This window comes from Silurus meridionalis, chromosome 8, assembly GCF_014805685.1.
Source record: "Silurus meridionalis isolate SWU-2019-XX chromosome 8, ASM1480568v1, whole genome shotgun sequence".
In the NCBI taxonomy this organism is placed as follows: domain Eukaryota; kingdom Metazoa; phylum Chordata; class Actinopteri; order Siluriformes; family Siluridae; genus Silurus; species Silurus meridionalis.
In genome coordinates, this window is record NC_060891.1 from 14,248,890 (window position 1) to 14,261,850 (window position 12,961).

The following is a 12,961-nucleotide window of genomic DNA, read 5'->3' on the forward strand; positions in this document are numbered from 1 at the left end:
ATGTAATAGAATAGCTGTGCTACATTATGAGATATGGTAATGTGGGTGGATTTATAAATCAATTTGATAAACTGTAGTTTTTTATTTATTTCTGTTGGCTTTCGTGTAGAAACAACTGAAGATGAAATTACAGTTGACAAATACTGTTCATAGTTGTTGGCATAAAAATTGACAAGTAAACAAAGCCATAGAAAGAAATATAGGAGTTTGGAACAGTGTCAATAAGTTACACAGCCTACAGGAACATGTCAGTGATTAACTTCCATTTCTATGCTAGCAAAACCAAGTCACTCTATACCCTTATCTGTGCAGTATAGTCTTCACTTCAGGGTTTTGGGTGAAGTCAGCATAGGTGGAAGTCTGTTAACGTCCCATAGTCGGCATTGTCACTGCTGGAGATTTTACTGTTGCATCCTCTGCCTTCCACTGTGAAGTAACAGTTTTGATCTGTGTATAGAACTGAATGCCCTGCAAAAGCAAGACCAAAAGAATGTCACATATTTATAAAGAATTAAATGGGATTTCCTGCACTTCGATTAAGTTAAGACTGAAAAATGCTCAAGTATTCCTTTTATATTTTATGCTGCTGAAAGTCATTTTAAGTAAGATGTCTGAGTTCATGTAGTGTTTAATGCATCTTCATACACTGTTCATTTTGCTACCATCATCTATTAAAGAATTAACAGACATCAGCTGTTGAAATGAACTTACTTGTTTGCCATAGAAATTGGTATCACCCCTGAAAGAGCCCCTGGAGCCAGTGAAGGAGAACATGGGTAGGGGAACAGGAATTGGTACATTCACTCCAATCTGAAAAGGAAAAAGAAAAAAAAAAAAAACCCAGCAGAATCAGACATCATGCTTCGCCCCTAGATGCCCTGAGGCTGTCGGCTGCCTCGCCGTCTCCCTCGCACCAGACAATCACACCCCGATGCCAGTTAAGAGAACAACACAAATGCAAACATGTCTCCCTCTCCCACATCTGTACAGTATGTTACACAGAATATTAACCATTCCCAAAGAGAAAAAGAGATGGACTGCTAGATCCAAACAGTATCACCTGAACAGATACGCAATATGAATTTTCACGCAATCAACCCACAATAGATCGGAGCACGTGTCGAAGCCAATACACTAGCGACAGCTCTCTTTCAGTTCTTTTTTCCTTTTCCAACTTGTTTGCTAGGAAAACAGGGTAGTCAATACTTAGGGCTAAACCTCAATTTACTTTTGTTTAAAACTTTGGTTTAACATTCAGGACATAGAACTATATATTGATGCTGAACCTCTACTGCTGTGTACGGAAAGTGCTGAACAACCGGCTCATTCAGTGAAACGGCAACACAAAGCCGAAAGCCACAATCATTTTTTTTGTGTACATGCTGAGAAAAGCAACGTATGCAGTGGGCAACTAAACAAAACATTTTTGTTGGTGCGGGTGAATACTGGAAATTGGCACGGCTTCTTGAAATGTCAAAAAGCCAGATTGAGGGAAGGGGGGGAAAAAAAAAAAAAAAAAAAAAAAAAACAAAGAATGGAGAGAAAAGTAGGGACGTCTGTGCATTGAGGTTTTGGAGGCCTACTCATCAAATGGACGTGCTCGCCAAGTGAATCGCAAACACGACACACCTGTGAGCCACAGACAAACAGGAAGGAGGTGTGTTATTTTTTCATAGCCACCAGATCAACAGGTTGCACGGGAATCCCTTCTGGGCATTTCAGAATTGCCACCTGCATAATATTTCGAAGCACAACACTGTTTTGATAAACAGCACATATTTGCTGTGAGCTATTTGGAGGCTGCATGTTGTGAGGTGGCAGTAAGGTCCCCCCCCCCTTGGGTTTGTAGTCAAGGCAAACAAGGTAAATCCCTGCTTTGGGAAAAATGTGTATTTTTTAGAACACTTGTGTGTCAGATATGGCAGCTGAGGACAGAACGTGGACAGCTCGACACAGGCCGGCTTTCTGTGGGTTAGAGGAGAGGCGCCAAGGGGCCTTTACACGTTACATTTACATCATGTTCTAATATTGACTCTCGGAGAGTGTGTGAAGCGCTTCAACCAGAATAACATTTCAGTGATTTGTACATATAAATACATTATTTCAAGACTGTGGTTAAACTAATCCAAAATACCAACTTGTGACATTGTCGTTTTACAATCATTCCCTTTCTCTATACATACAAACTTTTTATGACTGTGTCATACATATTTTTTTTTTTTAAAGGTAGACAGACAGACAGTTAATTATCAGCTGCAAGGCTAAAATTCCTCACCTGGCCAACGTCCACCTCGTGAGTGTATTTGCGAGCTACAGCACCATTGGTGGTAAAGATGGCAGTTCCGTTTCCATACGGATTTTTGTTGATGATGCCGATTGCATCATCCAGGGTGTCAACTTCTAAGACCACCAAGACCGGGCCGAAGATCTCTTCCTTGTAGCATTGCATATCAGGCTAGGGGTCAGAAAGGGGAAAATGACAAGTGATTGAAAATCAGGTCACAGTTTAATTGCTGCTCAGATTTTTATAGTGATCCATAAATGACTTACTGTGACATTACTGATGATGGTGGGTCCCACAAAGTTGCCATTTTCATAGCCCTTCACTTTCACATTCCTACCATCAAGCAGCAGTGTTGCACCTTCTTCTGCTCCACTCTGGATGAGTTTGTTTACACGGTCCCGGGCCTGAGGGGTGATCAGGGGTCCAAGATCAGCACCTGGCTGGTCACCTGGCAACAGACAAAAAGTGACAAAAAAGTCTTCCAATAATCAAGCAATGCAAAGCATTAACATTGATCTTAATCTATTCATTCATCTATTCTCCATTGTATACAGTTCCCACTGGTTGCTTTTTTTTTTTGCAATGTAATAGTAAAGGAATAAGCTTGTGTCTATTACTGTCCCACACACATGGTTTACTGCACCAAGGCACTCACTCCAAAAAGTGTTTGGGTTTTTGTTGGCCCACTGTATTGCAGCACAATGTTTTTGGCAACACAATTTTTTTTTCTGTTTCATCTTTTAATTTGGCTTGCTTGTGTTACTTTCATGTGCCCACACCACGGAGAGCCTTTTAAGTTTGCAGCACGAGCAAGACACATGTGCTTCTCTGCTTTGGCTGTACTGAACGTGCAGCTGGGAGAGGTGTGGTCATGAAGGCTTGGGTGGCCTACTGGAATGCACAATCCATAGCATGAAAATGATGACAGAGTAGCAAAGGAATGAGAACAGATTAAAGAAATGCTAGTTACAGAGAAGACCAGATATTAACTGATCATCAGTGTCAGTCATATGGCCTTTAAACCACATTCTATTTTTCATGAATGAGGACAGAGAACATTTATAATATCAGTTACATAGAGAATTTAGAGGAACACAGGAAATGGCTTAAAACAAAACCAAAAATAGAGCCCACTGAAGTACTATATACCCAATTAAAATAGCAAACTAAGCATTAAGCAAAATGTAATATATCTAATATCCGTTTAGTTTATTAAGAGTATATATTTATTTAAACCCAAAGCAGATGTGAACACATTATCTGCCAGTTCCAAACAAATATGTGTGTGTGTATATATATATATATATATATATATATATATATATATATATATATATATATATATATATATATATATATATATATATATATATATATATAGTAAATACCTCCTGAGCTTTATAGCTTTTTATTGGTTCAATATTTGCCAATTTCTTTATTATCAGCATCGGCTGATTGTACTTCAAATTAGGCCGATTCCCTGCGTGCGCGTTTTGCACTTGTGCGAGATAAAATAACTCCCTCATACCAGCTGTAGTCTCTATTCGGCATCCAAGGAGGGAAACCGGAAGAGCAAATATAAAAAACAAGCAGCGTTTCCACCTGCCGCGATCATTACTAACGGTTTCCTGTAGCTTGTTGTAATCATCTCTGCATGTTCTGGGGTTTTTTTAGTGTGCTCATTAGCTAAGCTTAATAGACAATCGGATTCTTTTTCTCGCCGACAAGCTCCGCTGCTGATTGGACAAGAAGAATTAGCCGAAAAACAGCTGACACAGTCCAACCAAAGACAACTTAAAACCACCAAACGTACCCAAATGGCAGACCGTCAGCTTTCATACTTAATCTAGTCTTTCCTATATATTTAATTGGTTAAATATGCTCCATTTGGAGAGAGAATGAGAAAAACATTTTGGAACTGTATTGTTAGTGAGCCTTTAATTAGCAGCAGTTTAGAATACAGGTAGGCTCTGGTACCAAAAACCTGGTAACAAGTGCACTGATTGGAGAGGTTCGTCTTGTTTAATTAATGTTTTATTTAAGCAATTTTCTGTTAAATTATTAGCAAATAAGGAATCAGATAGAAGATAGAGTCAGAAAAAATAAAAATCGGCCATCGGTTTCCCTGATTTCTAAATATCAGCATCAGCATCGACCAGAGAAAAACCCATATCAGTCGACCTCTATATAGCTTTCTGTCTAAACAGATCCAACATTAGTGTACCTGCATTGACACGCAGGTTCTTGGCTCGTTCTACCAGTTCAGGCAGCCAGTTGCGAGCTTCTCCAACCAGGACAGCAGTGGAAAGTGCCATACATCTTTGGCCAGCTGCTCCAAATGCAGCACCCACCAGCTGGTTCAGGGTGTTCTCTTTATTAGCATCTGGCATTACCACACCATGGTTCTTTGCCCCCTGATTAAAAGCAAAGGACATCAAGCATATCAGTTCTACAATTTCTCTCAGAGCAGAATTTTTTTTTTTTTTTTATAGTATTCAGAGACATAAATCTATTTACTTTTAAACCATATTCGGCTTTATCCTTCTTTCATACTGCATGTACAATTGGTTAAACAAACAATGTTTTTCTTTATTTACTGGAAGTTTAAACTAAAAAAAGAATTGTTCAGCCATTTTATGGATGACAAGCTGACCTGCTCCCCCCTGCGTTCTGTATTAGTGAGTTACTGATTGAAGTGATTTCTGTGTCATGTAAGTATACTGTAAGTAGTGGTATGTACAGGACATGTTTTACAAACCAATCAAGAATGAAATTGTTACAATGGGACACTTTTTTTTATTTAAATGTGCAGGTTTTGGGTTGACAAACCACTTTTATCTCTTTAAATCCTTTATATTCTATTCTACTCAATTTAATTTATATGTATGTTTCTTGCCAGTCCAACAACAAAAAAAAACAAACAAGCTCCAAAACATTAGAGTATATTTAAATTTAGTATTTACAATGCATTGCTTTCCAGGATTTTTGAGACAGTTGATTTCTGACTTGTGTTCTATCTGCAGTGCTGACATAATAATTATTACTTATAGCTTCACTTCATTTCAGTCTTAATCATGACCAAAGCCTATTTTCTAAATAATGACTCAGGCTTGACTCAAGCATTTTGAGTCTGGAAACAAAATTGAATATCCATTTCATATCCAATGCTGCCACCTACTGGCAAGAAACTGTACAATTTACAGGTAATGGGTGTTTAACGGTACACAAAATTCACGGTTACCTCAGTTTTTAAGTCACGGTTCTGTTTAATTTCGGTACGTTTGGAGATAGAAATGCAAAACATAAAATTGCTTGTCGTGTTTTATTAATGCTTTATATTAGCAATATTATTATTAGCAACATCTTAAAATAGCAACAGTTTTAAACTATTTTAAATAAAATGACCGCTTGGTTAAATTATATATAAAATAGATTAAATCAAATTAATGCAATATACTTTTTATTATATTGATAAAATTGAGTAATCAATTAAATTGCCACAAATTAAATTGATTAAATAGTTTACATTTGTTAGACCCCATTTGGGTAATACTAGTAAGAGTAATAATTGGGTAATTTGTGTGTGTGTTTTACATTTAATATTAAATTATCTAAAGATATGATCTACTTAACTGACAGTTATTTAAGTATACTTTAACAAATGTCATCATTCCTTCCATCCTTCATTCAATTAGTTCAGACAATTAATTTCTCAATTTGTGGAATTGTCAGGATTTTCTCCTTTTAAGAGAAATTCTTGAAGCTGAACATAAAATGCTAAAGAATCCAGTGCAACTTCCTGGTTAGCGGCTAATGCTAGCACTATAAATTCTTTAGCGTATACATCCATGCGTTTTCAAGTTTATTAATAATAATTTAAAAATGCACTCAAAGTGAGAGGCAGAGATTAAACTTGTGGTCCACCACTTAATATGTTCCTGCGAGAACTCAGATTTGTACTATGCTCTGCATGAAAAAGGATTGCAGCCGGTACTTCAGGGTTTCAGTTGTACCGAACTGAAAGCCCTGTACTGAAAGGTTTTGGTAAGAATATGTGTACCGTTACACCCCTAGTGCAAACTATTAGGAGTCCTACTTCACAAAACATGAGGAGGAAAACAATTACTGCAGGGTCTAATTACTCACAAGACTCGTGCTCAAACACTGATTGATGTCTAATAAAATGATCATAGGAAAATAATAAATCATTAGGAGTCAAAAAGCTTCTTTTAAATTACTTTAAAAAAATGCACAAATAAGGCCACAGGTGTTGTGGCAAGTTAGAGTCATTAGTTTCTTCCATCATTTATGAATCTCTAAATGTTCTGCTTGCTATTGAACTCATGTTAAACTGTATGTTTGTGCTAAATAGATACCACCAAGTGCCAATCAAAACTAGTTCAGAACAAAGCACAAAATCTACCCTGACTGGTGGTTTGCTTGACCAGTTAAGTTTTATTCCACTCATAAAAGGAACGACTGAGTTCGCAAAATGTAGTTAAGTAGTAAGATAATAGTAAAGTAAGATATTTGACTTTGAAATGTAGAAGTTAAAACTAAAAGTCTCCCCGAATAGAAACTCTTCAGTAAAGTACAGATACACGAGAAAACAACTTAATTACAATAACAAATTACAATTACTTTCTTACTGTCTACTATTGATTATTCATGGACTGCATTTGAGGTTGTTGGGAAAATGTGTCCCTGTTCCAAAAGAATGCAGAGATACCAAAATTGTTAACAAGAATATTCTAGCAGGCATGTTAGCTTTTCTCTCTAAATGTGTATCAAACAACCGTTAGAAACTGGTCTGGTGTGACGGGTACCAGTGACGCCTCAATTCTTACTGTTTTAAAGACTACAGTCCAACCTTTTGGTTTCTACAGGCTCTGAAGAGTGAAGATTGTGAATTTAGAGGTCAAAGTTCAATCATAAGGCTCAACGCCTTGGTTTTTCCACCTGGAGAATTGTATTTATATTTGTTGGACCAGTGCTTCAGCTGAAAAAGTACAAAAGCTTTGTATTTTTTTGGCTCCTAGAGCATTAAAGCAAGGCACACAAAAAAAAAATCATAAAATGCTACAGCGAAACCAATAAAAATGGATCCAAATTTATATTTAGTTCATCTGCAGAGTTTAATTCAGGCTGGATCAACTAAAGCGGTTTAGCCAACTGTGTTTCCGCTTCATTTTAGGGCTTTATTAATCGTACATTTCCCTGTGAAAACAAAAGTTTGCACGTTATTCAGGACTAACCATGTTGGATTGCACTCTCTTGCCATTTTTAGAGCCTCTTTCATAGATGTACTCTCCTGCCTGGTTGGAGCCCACAAAGCTGATAGCCTTTATAGCAGGGTGATCACAGATAAAGTTCACAGCTACCAAAACAGAAAAAACAAGCATGTGTAAAAATAAACTCAAAAGACATCAATTGTACAATGACGGTCTATATTCAACAAAACTTTTGCTAAGTGCATGAGGATTCATTAGTATGGGTCCTTTTTTCCATGCCTTCACAGATTTTCAGTAATTAGACAGTAATACTACATCTAGAATTAGGGCAGGTTGATCAACATGTTACTATATTTAAGGCCTTTTAAACTACCGTATTTTCCAGACTATAAGCCGCTACTTTTTTCCCACGCTTTGAAACCCGCGGCTTAAACAAAGAAGCGGCTAATTTTTGAATTTTTCCTGGGTTTTCCCAGTTTCAGAAACTCCAAGCCAAAAAACTGAACCCCATAACATTAGACCAATGAAATTGCCGAACGGGTTCAGGTGAATCAATGAAACTCTTTATATCAAATGAGATGCGCTCCCACTGAATCGAGCCACATCATAAATATGGATGAGGTTCCTCTGATATTTTACCTGCCGCTCACTCGGACTGTCAACAGGAAATGCGAATCATTCATCACGCTGAAAACAACCGGGCATGAAAAAAAACGCACTTCACCTGTGTTCTGAGCTGCACGGCATCGGGAGAAAAGATTCACCGATGGTGGTTTTTAAACACACGACGATGCCAAAAGAAAAACTCCCAAGAGAAATTGTTGTGAAAGGAAGGAGGAAGACAGTGAAAAACTTGGTAGGCTACTGTTTAGATACAAGTCGTGTAACAGACACTGTCTTTCATTAAGCCTGTGTAAAGTTCATTAGTTTCAATGTAGACACCTGCGGCTTATAGACAGGTGCGGCGTATTTATGTTCAAAATAAAAATCTGTGTCAAATTCAGTGGGTGCGGCTTATATTTGGGTGCGTTTAATAGTCCGGAAATTACGGTAAACTACTAAACTATGAACCCAAGTCTATACCATGCATTATTATATAATAGTATACATTTATTAGATCAAAACCATAAACCATTAGGAAAGAAAAAAGCCATCGCCCTAGTGAACTTTATACCATCATGCTGGCCGTGGATGATGTTGAGTGTCCCGTCTGGAGCTCCAGCATCCTGCAGTAGCTTGGCCATCATCATTGTACATCCAGGTACACGCTCTGAGGGCTTCATCAGGTACGTGTTCCCGCACACCATGCCCATTGGGAACATCCAGAGTGGGATCATGGCGGGAAAGTTGAAGGGGGCGATGCCTGCGCAGACACCAAGGGGCAGCCGGTATGTGTAGGTGTCCATGTCTTTAGTGATGGAGGGCAAAGTCTCCCCCAGCATAAGTGATGTGATGCTACATGCATGTTCTACCACCTCTGAAAAGCAAGATAAAAATGAACAGCACATATTCAGCCCAAGTTGACATATTTGTGTCCAAAACACTTTCATAAATGTTCAAAGGCCATTAATGTTTTATCCTTTCAAGGTCCTGGTTTCTATTAAAAAATATATAATGAAATCCTGGTTTTATTGACTGGCCTTTTTTAAAAGTGATCCTTGAGACTTACGTAATCCTCTAAACACATCGCCCTCAGCATCTGCCAGGGTTTTTCCTTGCTCCAGAGTGATCAGCTTGGCCAACTCTTTCTGAAGCATGACACACAGAATAACAAAATATACCTATTTCAGCTAATATTTAACTTCCCAGTCTCAGAAAGTTTCAGGTAGACCTGTAATAGGTAATCAGACATATTATTGTTTTCCACACATCATGACAACTTACAATATTGTCTTTAATGAGCTGCTGGTAGCGGAGGAAAACCTGCTGGCGAGTCAAAATGGAAGTCTCAGACCATGAGCGATAGGCATGCGAGCATGAGTTCACAGCAGCCAGCATCTCCTCCTGCGTGGCTTTAGGGACCCGGCCAATAACTTCATTGGTGGCCTAAGCAGAGGTGATAAATATAACATATAATGACTGTTGGTGCATAAATCATTAAAAGCTCTATACTTCGAGGGTCAGGGGCATTCTATGCATGTAAACAAATGATCCAATATAGTTCTTTGTCCACATAGAGAAATCTGTCCAGCATCACTTAAATATACAGATACAGAAAAAGCCTCTAGACATCAAACTACACATTAATCACTCACACCGTCTGCAAATCATACATACATACCAAATCCCCAAAACTATGCCCTCATGATAAGCATTTCTACATTTCATTTGTCCACCAAACTGGCCAAATCTATGTGGACACCCAAGTTTCCTACCTATAAGTTCCCTTTAAACAGTCCAATCCAGTCTTTTTTTTGGTTATAATCTCCTTCACTCTTTTGGGAAATCTCTTCACTAGATTCTACAGAGTGGTTGTTAGAATTTGTCATTCAGCCACAAGAGCATTATTAAGGCCAAGGACTGATTATAGTGTATTTTATTATTAACTGTGATTCATTTAGCACAAAAGAGACCAGGTATGGCAAATCTAAATTTGGATTCTGAACATAAACATACTGAATAACTACCCTAAAATATACTGTATGTACCCTAAATAGTTTGAGACTTGAACATGACCATAAGCAAGTCTACAGGTAGAGGACTGAGCAGATTCCATGAAGTTGATGCCTGTTAAACACTGCATTAAATCTTATCTACAAAGTGGGAAGCACAGCACTGAATGTGCTGCTGATTACATGGAGCAAAGGCCTTGTAACTGGTTAACCAGCCAAAGTAGACTTTGAGGTAGGATTGTATAGGATTTACATCAATTTCCACATTTAAGGTGTATTACCATTTTACCAACAATGCATACAATTATATGTGATAGAAAAATTATATATAATGTAAACTTTTGTTTTCTGTATCTTCAAACATAGGAGTGGAATATAGTCATATTTTGCTGTGGGTACTCACGGGATTGTGAATGTCTAACCATTCTGAACTCTTGGATTCAACAAACTTTCCATCAATAAACAACTTTGTGGTGGGCTGTTGGAAAAAAGAAAGAAAAAACAATGAAAATCACGTCAAATTAAATTTAAACAACAAATTTGTTCTCACCTATATACTGTAGAAACTGTATGTAACCAAGCACTGCTGTAAAATTGAGACTGTTCTGTTCACAGCCTATGATTCTCTCTCATAACATTCTCATACACACTTTGTTTCGTTTGTTACAGTATGCTGTTGGAGCGAAAAACATGTCTCACTATCTGGCATTACCCAGAAATGCTGGTTTGGTATAGAAATTCTATACAAAACAAATTAAACTAAATACACAGAACATTTGAACAGCAATTTTTTTTTAACAAAGTTCCTTTATGTCGATTAAATTCACTATTTCACTTGATTCTGAGTTTAAAAAAGAAATACATACTAGAATTTTGACACAAGAAATGCCATATATATTAAAGTATATTTATGTAACAGGCCAACACGAACAGGTTGGAAAAATGTAATTGTAACATATGCATGAGACAAACAGGCTTCTTTGGACAAACTGGACAAATTTGTCTCACATGAAATATCACTGTTAAGCCATACGGTTAATAAATCAAGGGTTACATAGTACATCTTTTAAGCTTATAAATGTACTGTATATTCATCTAAACTGACTAGTCAGCCTGCAAAAACTTGAAGCTTGATCAGAGGTATTGATCCACCTCAGTCTTCCTATTAGAGTAGCAATAATTTAGGAGTAAAATAATTATATTAATAATAAGAATATAACTAATGTAAAAGGGGACTGTGTTCATACTGAAGCAATGCTAGACATCATATTAACTCTTGAACCTTACAAACATATGTATAATAAATACAAGGTGTCATTTGTTTGCTGAAAGCTTCATGAATCAGGCAACATGCCGGAAGATTTGTTGCACTGCTGATGGTTGAAGACGTGCTGCATCGTGATGTAGGAGATCAGAATAAATCAAAAATCTTCGCAACCAAGCAAAGACACATTAATACTATTAATAATTGCATTCTGCGTTTTAAGTCAAATCAAACTTTTAATGCCTTTACTAACTTTTTTTAACTATAGTTGAAATAGTGCTGAGTGATTTTTATATTTAGATAGTAGGTCAAAAATTCATGGAATAATCTCAGCCTTAGCCTGGCAAAGAAAAACAATCACTGGTAAAACATCACATACGTCCTAAGGAAGTGCTCCATTTGGGAGGCAAAAGAATCCATTCTTATTAGTGAGCTAAGCGAAATGACCAAACTTACTGAATAGCATGGAAATTCCTATAGCGCATGCACACACATAGCATTTGTTTCCTTGCAATTAAGCAGGTATATGTTTTCAGTAACTCACCACAGAACTGGAGTAACATCTGTGTCCCAACTGCAAAAGCACCTGTCAGACAGACAGATAGCAAAGTCAGCTTAAACCCAAGTGCATCTTACACACAGCATTCAACTTAACACCAATAGAAAAAATATTAAACTATACTCTCACAATAAGCATTTCTCAATTGTATTGGCCCACCAATCAATTACACAGCTACAATGAATGGCCAAAAAGTATGTGGGCACCTGACTGTCACACCTATAAGTGGCTTTTAAACAGTCCACTTTAACTTTAGGCTTTAATCTTTTCTGTTATAACAAACTCCACTCTTTTGGGAAGTTTTTTCAATAGATTCTCAAGAATGGCTGTTAGGATTTGCTCATTCAGCCACAAGAGCACCTGTGTGTATATAATCAAATCTTTATGAGTGCACAGAATCAGCTTTAACCCAAATAGACCATACGCACAGTATTTAACTAAAAACCAATAGACAAAATATATTGTAGAAATTTGATTCAAGAGTTTAAATCTTAAAGGTTTGGGCTGAGGAGTAGGAGTAGTGTTTCTTGCTTCAAAAATGAATAATAGAAATCAGGGAGGTGGATAAATAGATAAGGGGATCTAAAATGTGACCTGGCATTTTGCACAGGAATGCAAAGTTGTATTCTGAACAATCTGCGAGAGATAGGAGTGTGTGTTTCACTGATCACTTCATGCAACTACAATTTGACAGCAACTGTTACAGCCATTAATGTGAACTATTTAGTATGTCATCTTTGTCCCCATAAAGTGTTGTAGTCAGAGGGTTTCCACTATGGTCACTTAACAAAGAGAACAGAAATAGCTGTAGCGCTGCAAGACTACACGAATCGTTGTTCTTACCCTCTTCTTTAGGAGAGAACGCACTGCTATCGCGGCCATGACTGAGATCTGAAAAGTGAACCTGGAGATCTCCTGAATAAAGTTAATTGCGCCAACGCGGTCAGCCGGTGCACCCTATTGAACTTCTTTAACCCACGACAGCTTTAAAAGGAGGCGGGGTAAGAAGGG

General features: G+C 37.4%; 1 protein-coding gene across 1 annotated transcript; it reads right to left on the reverse strand.

Annotated features, from left to right (window-relative positions):
- Positions 1-72: 72 nt before the first annotated feature.
- Positions 73-12,938, reverse strand: aldh6a1 (aldehyde dehydrogenase 6 family, member A1). The gene is made up of 12 exons (XM_046856205.1): positions 12,794-12,938; positions 11,936-11,977; positions 10,531-10,605; positions 9,400-9,561; positions 9,185-9,263; positions 8,690-8,992; positions 7,540-7,661; positions 4,509-4,698; positions 2,551-2,732; positions 2,276-2,455; positions 712-810; positions 73-468 (listed from the first exon to the last, which is right to left on the reverse strand). Exons 1-12 carry the CDS (start codon positions 12,830-12,832, stop codon positions 364-366), a joined length of 1,578 nt encoding a protein of 525 aa, XP_046712161.1. The 5' UTR covers positions 12,833-12,938; the 3' UTR covers positions 73-363.
- Positions 12,939-12,961: the final 23 nt, after the last annotated feature.